Source organism: Poeciliopsis prolifica, unplaced genomic scaffold, assembly GCF_027474105.1.
Source record: "Poeciliopsis prolifica strain line A6 unplaced genomic scaffold, Auburn_PproV2 SCAFFOLD004, whole genome shotgun sequence".
NCBI classification, from domain to species: Eukaryota; Metazoa; Chordata; class Actinopteri; order Cyprinodontiformes; family Poeciliidae; genus Poeciliopsis; species Poeciliopsis prolifica.
This window is the reverse complement of record NW_026562379.1, coordinates 8,811,099-8,829,231: the sequence shown is the minus strand read 5'-3', so window position 1 is coordinate 8,829,231 and position 18,133 is coordinate 8,811,099. Positions and strand designations below refer to the sequence as shown.

General features: G+C 36.9%; 2 protein-coding genes across 7 annotated transcripts in view; both read right to left on the bottom strand.

Moving 5' to 3' along the window:
* Positions 1-4,622, bottom strand: part of LOC129359031 (rap1 GTPase-activating protein 2-like) — an 89,171-nt gene extending 84,549 nt beyond the window's left edge. For 3 of the 6 annotated variants that reach the window (XM_055028375.1, XM_055028376.1, XM_055028381.1), the window contains exon 1: positions 2,329-2,896. In XM_055028375.1, the coding sequence (XP_054884350.1) occupies positions 2,329-2,495 (167 nt within the window). In that variant the 5' untranslated portion in view covers positions 2,496-2,896. Of the gene's footprint in view, positions 1-2,328; positions 2,897-4,347 lie in introns of those variants that run through there. The other 3 variants (XM_055028377.1, XM_055028380.1, XM_055028385.1) reach the window with 2 other exon arrangements.
* Positions 4,623-6,246: 1,624 nt separating this feature from the next.
* On the bottom strand, positions 6,247-17,195 carry LOC129358762 (von Willebrand factor A domain-containing protein 5A-like). Its single transcript, XM_055027890.1, has 20 exons — positions 17,119-17,195; positions 16,843-16,895; positions 16,502-16,704; positions 16,194-16,416; positions 15,056-15,222; positions 14,852-14,966; positions 13,750-13,922; positions 13,578-13,666; positions 12,982-13,126; positions 12,120-12,199; positions 11,889-12,003; positions 11,128-11,286; positions 10,896-11,032; positions 10,526-10,740; positions 10,292-10,345; positions 9,858-9,911; positions 8,887-8,916; positions 7,964-8,112; positions 7,659-7,782; positions 6,247-7,552 (listed from the first exon to the last, which is right to left on the bottom strand). Exons 2-20 carry the CDS (start codon positions 16,883-16,885, stop codon positions 7,473-7,475), a joined length of 2,355 nt encoding a protein of 784 aa, XP_054883865.1. The 5' UTR covers positions 16,886-16,895; positions 17,119-17,195; the 3' UTR covers positions 6,247-7,472.
* Between the last annotated feature and the right edge of the window lie 938 nt (positions 17,196-18,133).

The window sequence follows — 18,133 nt, the reverse complement described above, 5'->3', positions numbered from 1 at the left end:
TGTGCAGTTTTTAAAAAACATCTTTATATTTTACCGAATATGTAGCTCAGAGGAGATTATGTAAAAAATAAAAAATAAAAAAAAAAAGCTCATTAAATAAGTTTTAGGCTGTGCATTTAAGGAGGTTTGGTGTCAAATCAGTACTCATCTGAAACTGTGAGCTCTGCTTGGTTTCAGATCAGTTCTTTATCATTTGTTTGTAAGAGATTAGCAAACGCTAAATCAAGAGACCTTCACGTTGGAAGCTTTATGTTCTCTTGACTGTACTGAATAAGAGCTTAAAATATAAAAAATGTTCTTTTATGTTTGAGGAGGAGAGAAAAATGCTTAATTAGGCAGTTTTAAGATAACTTTTAGTAAATGGTAATTAAAGAAAATGGTAATTAATATACATTCCCAGTCTGCTTCTGCATACAAATATTTCAAATCAGTTTGCTCAGAGAAGGACTGATGGTACAAAAATCCAGACAGGAAGAAACATAAAGAAAAAGATGTAGAAGGAAGTGCAGGTGTGACCTGAAAGAGTATTTCTTCTGTAATTCATTTATTTTTTCAATAGCATCTCTGTGTACAACTATTTGAGCTAATCTTAGCTCAAATAACATAATACAAAAAAAACTGTGTTCAAGTAAAGTTGCAAATTATATTCTTAAATAAATGACCTAATTGCAATGTGTGTTTCTAATAAGCTTATGAACTTGTGTATTTAAAGAAAATAAAATTGTAAAACATAATTTCTTTCAATCTTCTGGTATTTGACAGAAATAATTTTGGTAATCCTTCCTGGTGTGGAAAAGAAAACATTTCAGTCGTTTTAGTGCCAGATAGTTAGAAAGGAAAATAAAGTTGCCTTTTTTAATCTTTTAAAGAATCTGGTCTCGACTGTATGTGTAACAGTAAGCTGTTTTAGCCTAAAGGCCATGTTCCCTCTTCTGTCTTGAAGCGTTCCTCTGTATTACATTGTATTTCTTCCCTCAGAAAACAGCAAATTCAAGTTTTTCACATTTTTACTGGGGCCTGCAAAGAAATTTGAAGGGTCCTATTTTCCATCCTTTGAAAAATTGCACTTGATTCTACATTTTATTTAAATGAATATTATTGAACTATGCCTCTTCTTTACATTTTTGCTTCTCCAGTCAATTTTCATTTCCAGTGCATAATTCCCACTGTGAATCTTTAGACTTTATGTCAGATGTGTTCATTAATACAAACAACTAATCAGTTCTGACTTTTGTCATTTAATTTTCCTTTAAGGTGCTTCTGTGTGAGTGGACAATACTAAATGACATGAAGACAATTACAGTGTTGTTAAAAACTCTACTGAAATTATTACAAGAGGACATAAAATAAAACCGTCAGCTCTAATGAAAACAATTAACTCGCAAGACTGCAGCTCACCCAGATATTTTAAAGGATGTTTAATGTCTGCTGTTATGAGCCTCACATTGCATTAATGGAATACTACCAGCAGTATCTTTCAGTGTTTGTCCCCAGGCACAATATCCAGTGAAGATTGCATTTCCTTAGGGAGAAACTCACACATTTGTGCACATCCGCAGTGTGCTGTACGTGCAAATTAACATGAAAGAGGCAACCCAACTGGAAAATTCATGCTCATGTAAAAACACACCAGTATGCAAACATGTCATGTTTTTCTCTTGTGTTTGAATGTGATTTTGTAAAGACATTGATGTTATGTTTTGGGGTTGATTTGGTAAAATATTAAGAATCACTAATCTCATCCGCCCACCCACTCACACACACACACACGCACGCACACACGCCTCAACACATGAGCAAAAAGCCATAACTACATGCCCCCACCTCTCCATCCCCACACCATGTCATAAACCACCAGAGCATCGTAAGAAGACATTGCAGCACTGTTGCAGCACAATGGGCAGGAGAATTTGCACTCCCGAGGCTTTTACTTCTAACCATTTGCACACACACTCTTACACATGACCACACACGCAAAACACACACTGTAATCCACAGGTAGATGTTTTGGAGGATTTTTTTCACTTAAATTAAGATGGAATTAAGTTTATTTTTCATTCAATCTTAACCGTGCAAAGACTCAGAGCACACGTGGGAGAGAAAACCTGCAACTACTTCAACAGAATCCTTCCTCTCCAGCTGGAGAGTTTTCACTCTAGTCAGCACGCGCACACACACCCGCACACACACTTTCAATCAGTCACTCGGCTTCCTCTGAGCTGTGGTCACTAGTCAATAACAGCACCAAAAAAAAAAAAAAAAAAAAAAATCAACATTAACATCTTTGCTTCATTTCTGTTCCAGAGGAAACAAGTGTGAAAGCTTTACCTTGAGTCCCCTGCAGATCCTTTAGAAGCTGGACTGAACATCTCGCAGTCAGTGGATGGTGCAGCATCAGCAGAAGAGCAGAAAAAAGGAGAAAGAGATGGTGAGTGTGTATATCTGTGGGAAACAAGAGGAGAGAGGGAGAGAGAGTGAGGGGAAACGGAGCACATATAGGGGGTGGGTACGGCATTGAAGCCCAGGGTAGGGCAGCATCATGAGATGAGAGACAGTGAGAAAATGCGTATGCGTGCGCGCGTGTGTGTACGTGTGTGCGAAAGAATTGGAGACAGTGTTACCATGGAGAACGCTACGCCTAACTCCTTTAAAGCCTTTTAAGGCCAAATGATGAAAAACAGAGGAAAAAAAAACTGAGGTTGGGAGAAAAGAAAAGGGCAGGTTATGTTTTTAGGCAAAGGCAGAAAAGGACAAACTAAATGAGCAAAACAGAGTTGGTGGACAAGGAAATAAATAAGAACAAAGAGGGAGGAGGAGATAAGGGCACCGAAAAGTTTAAATATCACAACCTGTGACAAGACACATCGATATCTGACAGAGACAAAAAGATCACATTAGCCTCTTTATATGTACATGTACAGACATGGCAAAAAAACAAAATTCCAGGGTTTCAGTGAGTTATTGTGGTCCCAACCAGGTTCTTAAATTATTCTAATTTAACCCTCTAAGCCCAAAGTCGGTCCTGGAGGGCCGGCATCCTGCACGTTTCAGTTCTCTCCCTGGTAACACTAACATGCAAATTGTCAAATTTTATCACTGCATTTAAGTCCAGACTTTTCCTGCCATTCTAGCACATCAGTACAGTTTGATATGAAACATGTCATTGTACTATGGCTCATAGTTTTCAATTACTGTCCTAATGGGCAGTAGTAATCCTTTGCCCTACTTTCAAGTTTTTTTTCCCAGCCTTAAGCTGGCTGTTATCCAGCATTGAACTGAATGACAACTGTCACAGCATGATGTTCTATTGTTTTGGTAAGTTTGTGACTGTGCCAATAGGGCTGTGTAAAATGTTCAAAGCATGAGATACTAACCTCCTGCTGTTGGCCAAACAAATGCTTCAAAATTTAATTCTGTTTTTTTGTTGTTGTTTTTTTGCTTTTTTTTATTTTCTGCGTCTTATTTATGTTTTTAAGTGTTGCAGGTGGCTGGTTGCACAAACCATATCTCACGACTACATCACTCTCTCAACCTGTTCCATGTTTTTTCAGATTCATAATTGTGGAGAAAAAAAAGCTTAAAACCATGCAGTTTTCTGTTTTTCAAAAAATCTGCACTACTGTGTGATGGTCCATAACACCAAATACCAACACAATGTAGGTATAATGGGATACATTTAGAGATGTTGAATCAGTATAGATACAATTTAAGGCATGGTATGCATTTATAGCATGTGATTTATGCAATGGGAGTTACAAAAAAAACAAAAATGTTTTTTTTAAAATCTGCTTAGCATATTTTGATGGTAAATAAACATAAAATATTCCAAAAATGCTAAATTGCATGCATACACAATGAACATGATGTGACTTTCTTCAGGATTGGTGAATTCGCTGCTTTAACCTCAGAAGATTTGTGCTGGAAGGGTTTAGTCTAAAGGTCAGTGATTCTGATATCTAACACACAGGGTCAGTGGCACACACACTCAAGTAGCGAACACTATGGGATAATGGTTGTGTTTTATTCAATAAAGTGGATTCCCTTTTGCAATACAAAAGCTATCAATTCAGCTGCACATATAGATGCATGTGTGCGGTATGTGACTGATGTGCAGCTCAGAGGCTGCAGCTTTCCATTAATGGTTCTAAACAGAAAAACATCAGCCCCTTTAAACTGTTTCTTATTGATTCTGATGATTTTTTTGTTGTTTTTTTTTTGCCTGCAGCTCTAGCAACACACATGGACAGAGAAGTCTGACTGAGAGAGAAAAAGCAAGAGCGGATAGCGGGTTTAATGAAATCTTTGTTGCTTAATTAATAGCGAAAAGCAGACCAGGTGAGTACTCACAGTGTTGGTCATTCTTTGTGCAAGGCACACTGTTTTTATTTGTTGAATTAATTTTGAGAATGCTTTTCCCTTGATTTCCACACAGCTTAATTCTTAGGTCTCCTTTGTTCTAATTGGTCCAACCGGTTGGCGTTGTCTTGGAAACCGGTTTAAAAAGTGCTGGCTTGAGTTCTGCCAAAGGTTCAGATAAAATTAGCTGCAGTGACCATTTGGAGCCTGTATGGTAGCGTATATGCACACAGAGAGCAGTCAACACACAGAACATCATGTTGCTGAACAGTGAAATCATTTGTTTTGTTTGAGTCAATAATGTTTCAGATCCCACGTTTGCAGAGGACATGAACTCAAACTCCTCTGAATGAAAGGTCTTACATTAAAGAAAGGAGAATACCCAAACCATACATTACTTGTACAGATTGAAGAACTATTTTTATGATCCAAACCACAGGAGTGTTGGCAGGTGTTGGATTGTGACAGCTGGTATCACTGCTGCATGGTGTCTGCCATAGTAACATGTCTCCCCCATAGGCCCAAATCTGTCGTACTAACAAGTGATGTGTCAGAAGATTAGTCAGGGCAAGCTGATGGCACCTGTCATAGCCTATATGCCCAATTATTTATAGGCCTTTCTTTCATGCAGTTAGTTTTTCTTGACATAATCATACAACACTGCAAGTACCATCTTGCCTTCACAACTTCAGTTGACAGTAAGGTCTCCAAAAGTATCTGACAGCAGCACTACCCATTTTCCACCTGACTAGTTGCATTTAAAATACTGGGATCAAAGGTCATTAGAGGAAGCAACATTTGTCGTTTTAGTTTCTGTTGTCTTTCCAGCATCTTTTCTAGCACCAATAAAATTTTCAATCACACAACTACTGCTTGCTGGATATTTTCATTTTTCAGACCATTCAGTGTGAACCTGAGACGCAGTTTCACAAATCATATAAAACTGCTGTTTGTTGAAATAATGGCACCCTGGGTGAGCCCATACTTTTGTAAATACCCTCCATTCAAAATGCAGAAAATTAACTTTGATTTTGATTCGGAATAAAATGCAGTAATGGCTGATGCATGTTAACATTTTGTATTAAAGCTTTGTATTAGTATGCACTTTTCCTCTTCCATCCTTTACATTTTACAATCTGGACCTTTTATGGCACCATTTAATATCACGGAGGACTGCTAAAAAGATAACTAGTGACACGAAACTTACTCCTCAACAGAAAATGTTGCCTTCCTAATACAACTCCTCTACCAAAGCATGATATAAAATCTACATAATTTAAGTGTGCAGTATTTCAACTTGTGAAATATAAAGTTTTCTTGTCTCATGTTGTGTTGCTCAATAAATGTGTTTATCAGAGCTGTAGCTTTACTGCTCCAGATTCTGCAGCAATGACCTTGTGTAGGAGGATGTTCCAGCAGGCTCCTTTGTGTTTTCTTTTCTCTATAGAGTCCAACTATTGCTCAGTTGCAAGGTTTAGTTAATAGTATGAACTATCATTATTATAATGATGACATATTTGTAATCAAGATCAAGATGCAATAGTGATCTTGATTAAGATGTCAAAGATAGACATTTGGTTGTGTCTACCTTTTGGCTAAATCATTCGTCATCTTGCTTTAAATTTATAATTCATTATTGATCCCGAGAATCCAAGTTCAAAGGAGAAGGTACAAAAATAATAAAATAGAAACTCCTATCATTTTGAAATCAGGTGATGTGAATGCTATAGCCAACCTTCATGAGTCTCGTCACTCAGGATCTGGTTGAGTCGCCTAAAACCCAAACAGAGGGGGGCTGGACTCTGGTTTATGTCAGTAAAACATATTTCAAATGTTTCTGGCTCTTGTTCCATTGTATGCAAATAAAGTTCAAAGTCAATGTTTCAAAGAAAAGAAATCTGAGAGAAAGTACAAAGAAAGCTATCTCAGACGCTGGGACATGTTGTTTCTGATTTTACGAGTCACTGCACACTTTACAAAAAAAAGTACATGACAGGTAGACCTGCTTTGAAGAAAAAGATTTTAGAGACAGAATTTTTCATTGCTAATAAATTATGCAGTTTAGGTTCTCTTTTTTTTCTAATTACATTGTGAATACAAACCAATGAAATCAATAATGAGCTGCAGAATAATTAAAGATGGACACACAGGTAAACCAAGATAATACATTTTTCACTTCACAATAATAGCACAGACAATACAAAATAGAATAAAAAAACTAAGTAAATGTGAACATAGTTGATCTATGCAAAATATTAGAAAACCTTTTGATAACAATAACCAATATTGTAATGATTATATAAAGTGTTTTGTCCTTTGCATCTGAGACAGGTGCAGTATCAGAGTAAAGGGAGGTGTGGCGGTGATTTATGTTTCAGAGATAGAAACATGCAAGATTATTAACATGAGATTGGAAAGATAATGTGCTGTCAAGGATGACACCCAGACTCTTAACCTGAGGGGAGAGTTATTTTCCCCTCAGGTTTCCCTCAACATAGAGATCAAAATCTCTCTGTTGCTGGTGAGAGAGATTTTGTTAGCTTTTGATCATTTAAACTTCGTACCAACGGGGAGAATTTCAGTTTTATCATCATTAAGTTTGAAGTGAACCAAGATTTTACTTTAGATAGGCAGTTGGAAAAAGATGAGGCTGGAAGAATTGATTTACTAGATTTACTAGAGAGGTACAACTGGGTGCCAGTTGCAAAATTATGAAATCAGGTGTTAAATTTATGAACTATGTCCTGTGGGGAGGAAGAAAGGGATGAAGAGGAGGGGCCAAAGGACTACAGAGATGACAGAGGGAAGTTGAGATCTGAATGACTGGAGTTGGATGACCTAACTGCAACCTCAGAAATATGACTTGAAATTCATCTAGTGGTGCAGGAAAAGTTGAGAGGGAAAGTAAAGCAAAGAAATTAAGCTTAGTTATAGGTGGAGCATTTGAATCGTCATTTAATTTTATATAAAACAACTTTAAGGGACTGCGCAACTGTCAGTTGAATAGGAGTGTGGAGGTATTTGGGTGTCTGTGGATTGAGTGAGTTTGTTTCTGTAGGTTTTTTTTGTAACAGAATTACAGGGTTCCCTTCACTGGGACAAATAATACAGCAACCTCAGAGTCCCAGAGCATCAGTGGTCACATTACAACCCAACAGGACATTTCCAGCTTCCACACACACTGTCACGCAAACAGCTGAGGAAAGAAAACATAAATTAATGTCTCAATAAGGTCAAACATCAGTGCAGGTGTGCCAAGAAAGAAACTTAATCTGGTGTTTACATTTAAGGACAGTGATTACCTTTCTCAGCTCTGAGCCACGATGCAGCCTTCATAGCAAGAAGTTCCCATTCAACCTTCACATCTTTTTGATATCCATGAAGCCAAATTAGAGCCAAAATGGTGCCCCACACTTTCCTTTCGGCCTAGTTCACCAAAATAAAAGAAAAAAGATGTTGGAAAAATAAAAGAAAATCTAATATGGAATCTGTTTTCTCTGTGATTTTAAGTTCATGTTATGTTCTTTTCCTCATGTTTTTGCTGTCAAATTTCATGCTTCATTTTGCTGCTCAAATATAGCTCATTTTTTACGTGATGCCAACCCACCGATGAAGGCCTTGTTTTTACCAACTCCTCGATGCTTTTGCCAAGAGCAGCAGCCAAACATGGATCAAGCAGCCAGCAGCCAGAGGCATCCTGCAGCGAAACGAGCTCCAGCAGTGGATCTCTGGCTGGCTTTGTGGGCTCACAGTCTCCTTTATCACAAACAGACGTTTTTGAAGAGAATATCAAAAGTTGAAATCACAAATACAACACCTTAAACATGTTTGCATAAATTTGAAAATACGATAATGCAGACTGCCGTTAAAAAGACAGATCCATCCTGCTGCTTGCTAGTATAGAATTAAAATTGTAAATGCAAATTGCATTTATAACATCAAACACTTAAAACAAACGAACAAAAATTATATATATATATATATATATATATATATATATATATATATATATATATATAATATATATATATATATATATATATATATATACATATATACACACACACACACACAAAACACACATGTATGCTTACAATGCATGGTTGAAAAACATACTGAGCCCTTTGCTGTCATTGTCAAAACAAAATTACTTGTTATTGTGGGACTTTTTACCTCCAATCTCAATAAATAGTTGCCTAAACTAAGGGGTGGATTTTTCTAGATTTTTCAGTTCAAGTACGCAGGTGTAGGTTCGAGTGCTTATACAGAAAAAGAGACGCAGTTATTTCATGGCTTTTTACTCATTTGTAAAAAAAACAAACAAAAAAAAGACAAATAGGGGGAATGTGGCAATGTCTTTGAACATTTATACGAGCCTTTCGGGTGATTACTTCATGCATTCAGAGAGATAAATACAAGCAAGCACAAAGTGACAAATAAAACCACATGTTGAATATATATTATTTTTGAACCATGTTAAATAAACATCTGATATCTGTATGTTTCTTGAGTCAAAAATATGTTGCTTACCTGAAAATAGATTCTTTTTCCAAGCTTTTCCTGAAGATAAGAAATAGATTTTAAAAAATAAATTCTTTACTCATAATTTTTAAATAAATAAAAAAAGTATGTTTGTAAATATAAAGATAATGACACATTTGATGAATTGACTGCCAGGTAATAAGACCATATTGGGAAGAGCTCCATAAACACATTGAAAATATATTTAATGTGAACATTCCATTTAAATGTGAAACAATGTATCTGGGCAACTTGCGGTTGGACAATTGGACCAATTCAGACAAAAAGCTGCTGGCTATCCTACTGGCAGCCAGTAAGAAATGCATCACCAGGAAATGGCTGAAACCGGACTCACCTACTGTGGATGAATGGATTGAAATAGTTTATCGGATTTATGTTATGGAAAGAATTTCTTTCTCCCTTCAACTTGAAAAAGGTAAATTTTATAAGATCTGGACCAAATGGACTGAGTATGTAAAACCAGTCAGATCAGACTTCACTTGATTGTTCTTGTGAATTATGTGTGCTACCATTCAATATTCTTGAGATCTTCTATTGCTTGAAGTGGTGCGATTCCCAATTTTTAGTTATTTTTTATTTTTTATTATTATTATTATTATTTTATTTTATTTTTTATTTTTTTGTGTGTGTACAATTTTGTTCAAATTTATTACCGTTTACAACTAAAACTGTTAAAAAATACCAGAAAGGCAATATGGACAAAACCACCTGGATTCCATGCTTTCACCACATGTACGACCTCAAATGGGTAACGCTATAATTATTGTATGTGATTGAAACTTGTCTTTCTAAATAAAATAAAAAATAATAAATTAGCAAGGTGAAACAGTATAATGAGTAATCCAGCCAATCTCCCACGGGCCAGATAGATATCCAACAGTGCCCTCTACAGGCCAAAATGTGACAATACATACAGGCCATCCCATATAAAGGAAGAAATGTCAGGGCTTGTTGCTTACCGAACTTACTAGCTGATGTTCTTTTTCTGATGGACGAGCAAATGCGTCTGAAAACTAAAGAAAGAATAAATTATTTAAAAGTCATTGTGTTTTATCACATAAATAATAATAATGAAAAAATTATTTAACATTCCCACGCTGTCTTACGGTTTTGCGAGGGGACGGAAAATAAAAAATAAAAAAAAATTCCATGCCCCCCAGGGCGCTCCGTAAATAATTTATTCTCCGTAAAGAATACATTATTTAAAAGTCATTGTGTTCTATCACATAACTAATAATAATAATTAAAAAAAATGTTTAACATTCCCACGCTGTCTTACGGTTTTGCGAGGGGACGGAAAAGAAAAAAAATTCCCATGTCCCCCAGGGGGCTCCGTAAACTTAGTCTGATCTCTTAAAAAACAGTTAAAATGTCAAAACAGGTTTAAACTTACTGTTTGTTTGACCCCCTAAACCATGAAACAGACCATAGTCACGTAGCACTGGCACTGTACCAGAAAACAGTACAGAGTTATACATCATTAGATGAAAAAAACATTACATTCCAGCCATAAAACAGGAAGTACCAACAAAAGGACCTCTGATCAGAATTATGTACTCAACACACAACATGCAACCATTAAAAACAATGCCTCTTTTCAGATTGAGCCACATGTAAAATAACTCACTGTATGTAGGATTCTCCCTGTAGATCAGCGGACCTTGAACAGGTTCCTCATTGCTTTTGTTGACGGCAATGAAGGCGGTGAAGATGCTGCTGACTCCAGACTGGACACAAAGGTCCACCACCTTCTCTATTCTTTCAGGCTGCAGCCAATGCTCCCTGTGCTCCTGCTCCAGGGAGCGGATGAGATTACGAGCAGCCAGCCTGTGGATTGTGGAGCTGCGCGGCAACAAAGCAAATAATAAATAAAATATTTCCCCTTACACAGAGGGAAAAATATAGCTCCAGGTGTATTTTTCGGTCTAAATTTAAATGAAAAGCAACCATTACTTTTTAAACATAACATTTTATCACCAGAGTTGTTAATACACTACCAAGTGAATGGCAAATCTTCTTTCTGATCAAAGTCTAGATGACATGCAGGCTGTAAAGAGAAGTGCAGCTGGTTCTGGCATGGATGACCTGCTGTGGTAAACCTCACCGTCAAACAGCCATCAGCTGCTTCAGAATACTGAGAAAGCACAAAGGAAATCCATCTGTTACTTTGATTGTACACCAAAAGAGAAGTACATTTATAGTCAATCCCAGAACTGTGTTGCTGCTTGCCTCTCCGGTGAGTTGAGCAAAAATCAGTGACCTCTGACCCTGGAAAAGTGCTGTAAGTGGTAGAGACAGAGCGGTGGCAGAAACACCCTCCGGTAAATCCCACAACAATGAAATGTCAGTGACGAGCGGCTGCAAGGCGAATCTCAGGGACTGCATCACCTGAGGAGAAATTTTAACTTTCTCTCAATAACTTTATCATATCTAAACTGTGAACATGAATAGTGAGAGAATATCATTTTGAAAACTAAATTCAGGTTACCGGAAAGGCTCTGATGGCGTCACTTTAGCTCTCTTGCGAAACAAAATAACAGAATTTAAACATTTCAATAGATTTTCAGAACTTAAGTATTTTGGGGGTTTTTTTAGTATTACTTGTCTTTTTTTTTCAGTGTGTGTAAATATCTGGGTTGAACTGTGTGACTTTTCTGGGAAAAAACATTTCTGTCTGTGCGTGCTCCTGACTTGTGAAATTAAACACAAACTTAAAAATTAAAACTGAAGTCGTTTCCAAAAAATGATCATTAATGTAATCATTAAAATTTATTATTTAAACTGATGCTACTAATTTGTTTTGTATTGTTCGGAGTTCATCAAAGTTTTTTTTTTTTTTTTTCTGTTTTCCATTTGCATTTTTAGTGTTCTGCATTTGTTAATGCACGGAAGTTGCCTAAATAAGGAAAAACACACGACTGACTGAATTAAATTAAATTATTCTTAATGCAAAAAGTAAAACATGCAAATCTTTTTAAGTTATATCTCACTTTTGGTTGCATCCTTTCTTTCCCTATGATGAACTGAGCGTGTCCTCCTCCCTCTCTGGCCATCCCATTGATAAGTTCAGAACTGGCACCTTCTCCAATCCCAAAAGAGAAACACCTGGAGTACAGAAGCATAAGCTTTCTACACATTTGTAAAATTTGCCACATTTTACAACACATAACATTTAGACTGGTGTCCAGAGCTGGACACTATTGTATTGCAGTGGTGTTTACCTGTGAAATTCAGAGTATTTCTTTACCTCATCCAGAACAGCTTTTGTGTAATCCACCTCACCATCAGTAAAGACAAAGAGCTAAAAATAAGGAGAAATTATTTAAAATTGTAACCTGTAGGGAGGAAAAACTGTTTTCAGATGAAAGACATAATACAAGAATACTGGATCTGGCAAATTTTCAGCTTGATAAGCTGATGATAACACTGCTGTTTTTACCGATTTAAAGTGATCTGTTTTAGCATCAGAGAGGCAATTTAGTAAGAAGAGAGAGGAAACAAAGGCAATACTTTAAAAGACAACTTCATTTTCTACAACATGTCTGCAGTTCATTCAGGCTGTGAGAAAGTCTAAACAAACTGCACAGAGTTTCCCTCTAATGTCTTTTGAGCTTTCAACCTGCCTACTATGGACTTTGACATCTCAGATTTAAGCTACAAATCTACACTTTAGATTAAAGTGTGTGTGTAATAAATGAAATCCCAACAGATGTTGACCACACTGAAATTTGAATGTTTTAATAAACTCAGAATTTAAACTTATCTAAACACATTAAAAGCTTAGTCATAAATCTAAATATAAACGACATAATCCAATTAATGGCTTAATCTCAGCAATGTTTAAGGAGTTAAATAGAAAAATATGAATAATACCATTGCATTATATTATGACTTCACTATTTTAGATCTCACCTTTCTTTCCCCCTGCCAATTATTTACATACATTTTTTGATCAAATAAACATAAATACTTTAAAGAGTTGAAATGTAAAAACTCCTAACCCCTGCAGTAACTGTGAACTGTGTTAGGCTTAAGTTTTCCTGCCAGTGTCAGCTTCCTGCATCATGTGTGTTTGTGCATTACTTGTCTGGGATGGTTAGGGATACAGGGCTGTCTGTAAATTTGTCGCAGAGGCTCCAGGATCTCGGATCCTCCCAAATTAGCGCCCATCTCCTCAACTTTTTTCATAGCCCGTTTGAGGTTCTTCTGATTGTACTTGGCGCTTTTGCTGTTGGAGAAACAGTGCACACTTACTGCAAGTCTGTAGACCTATTGAATCAGATTATCTATGAAAGTCCATATTAAACTCTTTGTGCATCTATTGTGTCCCCCTGGTAAAGATGTGTAAAAAGCCTTAAAATAAAATAATCTAATTACAGTTATGTGTGCAATGTCACACACACACTTAAAAATAAAATATTAAACATATATACCCAAAGAATATGAAGTCCTACTGGTACACTGAATGCAGGTTGTGAAAAGTATTAACTGCAGAAATGTCAATAAATGTGGCTATCGTTTCTTAACATAAGAGTTTCTCCAAACTAAATACATGTAGTTGAACTAAAGTGGAGATTTTGCCACCACATATACCTTTTTTTTCTTAATCTTAAGGTTTTTGGTGAATGTTTAGCAGGGGAATCAATAGAAGTAGTGCTGTATGCACTGTTCAAACTTACGAGAAGACTTGTTCATAATGATCTCCAAAACCATAAATATTAAAATAGCAGCCCCTGGGTAAACTCTTCAACAGGAGCATCAGAGTATCCTTCAAGGAAAAAGAAAAGAACGTAAATGCCACGATATGACAAGAGGGCCATAAATCATAAAATGGTTCTTCTAAAAGATGACCTTGGCACTTGCTATGCGACTCTGACGACTTCCGCAATACGTTGGGAAATCCATGCTCCCTGATCGATCCAGTAATAACACAAACTCTCCACAGTAGGTGAAATTAGACATCACAGATTCTGGAAATTCAGGATACAGGCTCACCATTATCACTGGATCACGCATCAGAGAGCCTGAAACAAATGTGAATGCAACATACCATCACAAGTTTGCGATTCCTCCTGTGATTGTATACAGCTCGTCAACATCATGGACAAAGTAAGCATTTAGTTTAAAAAACACCATCATAATTCATTTTCCCAGTCACAATTCTAGTAACGGATCCAAGTCTATTGATCTTTAGGTTTTGTGCCTAATTGTTAAGCCTCACATTAGCTAGTTTGGATTGTTTTCCCACTCAAACATGCAAGTTCACATTTGCAACATAGGTGAGGCTTAAGTTCTACTTTTTTGTCTAAATACTGTTTTTTTTTTATTTATTTATTTTTGTAATGTCTGATTTTAATAAATCTGTGCAATCACTAAAACTAGAAGTGGGAATTCAACTTATCGCGTTTTGACTCAGAATTTGTTTTCTTTGACCAGTTTTTTGGTCTACTCTGCAAATGTGAATTAGATTATTATCAAAACCTGGCACAGCACGTTATTAGTGACGTTTATTTATGATCTGTACATGAAAGTTTGTTACTTTCTAGGAGTCATTATCCATGCAGACACACCCTCTTTAAAACTCAACTTAAGATTCCAGAATGAAGACTTCATATTAAGATTTTTTTTCTGACAATAAAACTTTAACAGTGACACAATTAGCAAGAAAGACAGGGGTCACAGTAGTGTCATTGTTCATGCTTGCTCTTTCACTTGACCAGGGGAAACAGATAATTGACATCGTAGTGGACTGTCAAACAGTAATGCCAACTCTGAAGATTCTAATACATGCAGCATAAAAAGTGTTCCTCATACTTGTGATTTAGAGCACAAGTAATTACAAAGATGGGTGGCTACAAACCTTTTTACAATATTTCTAAGCTGTTTTAAAAGAGATGAAACATCTCCTAATCTTGCAAAAAGGAAAAACAAATCATAAACTATCTCTACCCACCAGGTTTAGCAGAGGCCTGTCCTGCCTCCACCACAGCAGAGGGCCGGTGGGCATCTTTGTAATAAATCAGTATCTCAATGTCTCTGTCAAACTTGTGTCCTGTAGCCAACTTCACCTATAGTTCATAAACACAAAAACAGGATTAAAATGATTTATCTTGTATGTACCAATCACGCCCAGCAGTATCATCAGCTCTCTACCCACCGTGGCCTGAGTTTGATCAACGTTGAGATACTGAAGAGGCTCCAGAAGACAACTGGACTCTATTTTAGAGATTGGACGAGGAGAGGACACTCTGGCCAAAAAGGACAGACTGTAGGGCACCAGAGAGGCTGGAACTGAGGTCACCTGCACACTAGGACCTTCACTACCTGGACACACAAGACAGAATAGACGTCCAGTATGTTTTAATAGTGTTTATCCACCTTTAATGTAACATTTATCTTGTACAATTCAGCTGCAAAATATTTTGATCTTTGAAGGTTTAGAAAAAGAAAAGCACACTTTTATCATCAAGTTGATGTAGTTTGTCAAATTAAACAGGATAGAAGTTTCAACGAGAGTTGGCATACTCTGCATGTTACATCACAGCTTCTACAATCAGAAACTGACTAAAATACATTCATGGGTGTGCCTCCAATTAACCCAGGGTTTCCAAAGTAATGATTTCATCACTTGGGAAATAGCAGTCATTCTGTATGTTAACTTCTGATTCTGAAGACATTAATACAAATTTACAAAAATCGACTATATATCCTTCATCTCATTATTGTGGCATTAGGCAAATAGAAATAATTTTTGTAATTCCAGCTAACCTAAAGCAAAGAGAAGTTTGGTTGGATGCAACTTCAGGCAGTGAAAAAAGGTACATGTGCCTTTTTCTTCAGTGAATGTAAACTTCTGGTTTCAACTGTTTGTCTTTCTTGAACAGAAGAAAGAATTAAGTAACTTGGCTCAGTTTGTTGACATTATGTTCTGCAAATATTTCATACTTGCGACATTTGTTTGGAGCTATTCTGCAATAACAGGAAATTACTGCTTTGTGTTGCGTAATAAAGCTGAACACTACACACAGTGGAAATTTCAATCACTTTATGGCCCCAAACTTAGCTATAGGTAGAAATTCCCAAAAAAAAAAAGACTTCAGGATTTATTGTTTGTTCATTAAGCACTCCAGTAATGTGTTAGAATTCACACCAAGATGAAAAATTAGCCATTTATTCCTAAAATAAAGCTCAAATGTGGCCTCATCACCCAACATTTTCTTTATAATGGATGACAGCAGCAACTGTGTGAAGTTTAGCATTTTTATTATCAAGTTGATTTCTGATTGTTTTCCTACCCTGAGGTTGGTATCGAGGGTTGAGAACAACAGGCAGACAAAACCTCAACCCATCATCAGCCTGCACAGCCAGCTCAGTGACGTACTCCAGCCTGATGGAGGCGCTCTCTCCTGGAGGCAGATTGCCCACAGTCAGAGAGAAGATATCTGGACTCTGCTCACTCTCCTCCAATTCGAATACCTTCTGACCAGAGCTCACAGCGTCCTCATACACCTGCCGAGCCTGGAGTCCACAAGAAACATGTCGGCAATGTCCACTTCACTGTGATTTGGCTCCTTTTTAGAGAGGACATTTGAGTCCAGCTCACCTGCTGTCTGTCCATCACCTCAGCTTCAATGTGTGTTTCTCCAATCTGAGCACTGAAATGACACACGGCAGCATCTCCAGGCAGAGGGAAGACAAAAACGGTCTCCAGAGGTTTGTCCTCCTTATTCTCGAAGTTCAGAGTGGAGACCAGAGTAGCTACATGGTCCTTCACCTCCAGCAGAACATCAATGCTCTTCAGAGGAACTGAGAAAGAAAGATCGTATTGTTGCAATAAAGGTCTTTTGGATGGCTTCTAAGACCACAGCCAGCCAGTTCTGTCTGAACGAAAAAATGTCTAAAAATAATAAATAAAAAGCTATAAATAAAGCTTTGGCACATTACCTGAATCTTTTTCAGGGGTCAGCAGACAAAATAGGTTGGACATCCTTCCTGAACTGAGTTTGTGAGAAGGAGAGAAGTTATTGGAAAATTATAAATTAACACAAATCTGATTCGAGATTTAAACATTGAAACTGGTTGATATGTTATCATAACTAAAGGTTTACAGTGTTACAAATATGAATCTTTTAAAACTTTAAATCAGAAGAGCTGTAACTCTGTGTTGTTTCCTACATTTTAAGAGATAACGCTGCTATAGTTAACCCAAAACACACATACCTTTACAACAACGCGCCTGTATTCAGGAGACAGGAGCAGTCAGGTCTTTTCTTTTGAATCCTTCAGGTTTCAGTGTCTGTTATTTACTCCAGTCTTGCACAACGTAACAGTTACTCCTCTTGGGAGCGCTCGTTTTAATACACGGGATAGGAGAAGGGGGCGGTGCTATTTCCCCGGTTCAGTTTACCATGCATAACTACCAGGGGGACAGGTTTGTCAGGGGGACAATACATTGATTATTTCTAATTGGGGCCTGCCCATAGCAATGCATAGGGAGAGCAGTGAAGTCAGTCACTACCTCCATGCACCTATTGTCCTTCACCTGAAAATAACTGCCACTTCCTACTGCTGCTAATGCAGTAGGAAGTGCACTTTTTTGCTATAGCGACATTTCAGACAAAAAAATATATATATCTGCCAAAATCAAAATCTCCAGGTCAAGCTTTATAAAGATCGGTAACCAGGTATTGACCAGAAAACTGGAATCGGTGCAGCCCTAAACATATTCATGACATTCTTTGATTAAATACATTTCTCTTAACAGTAACTCCACTAACTAAAAATGCAATTCATACCAGGTGAGTCTTTCTCTCCTGACATTGTGGATCAGTTCTGGACTGATTCTGAGCCTTAAAATGATTTTAACAGAAGTTTCACAAAACTTAGAAGTTGATGTAAAAATAATTGTTTTAGCCACAAAATGCTCAGCAGCAGGCAACATATCCCTACAGCACAGAGCAGTTCATCAATGTAGCCTGACATAAAAACATTTTGCTAGACAATGTCAAAGATTGACATCGACAATGTCAAACATTGAGGTAGACAATGTCAAACATTTTGCTAGACAATATCAAACATTGAGGTAGACAATGTCAAACATTTTGCTAGACAATGTCAAGCATTGAGGTAGACAATGTCAAACATTTTGCTAGACAATGTCAAGCATTGAGGTAGACAATGTCAAACATTTTGCTAGACAATGTCAAGCATTGAGGTAGACAATGTCAAACATTGA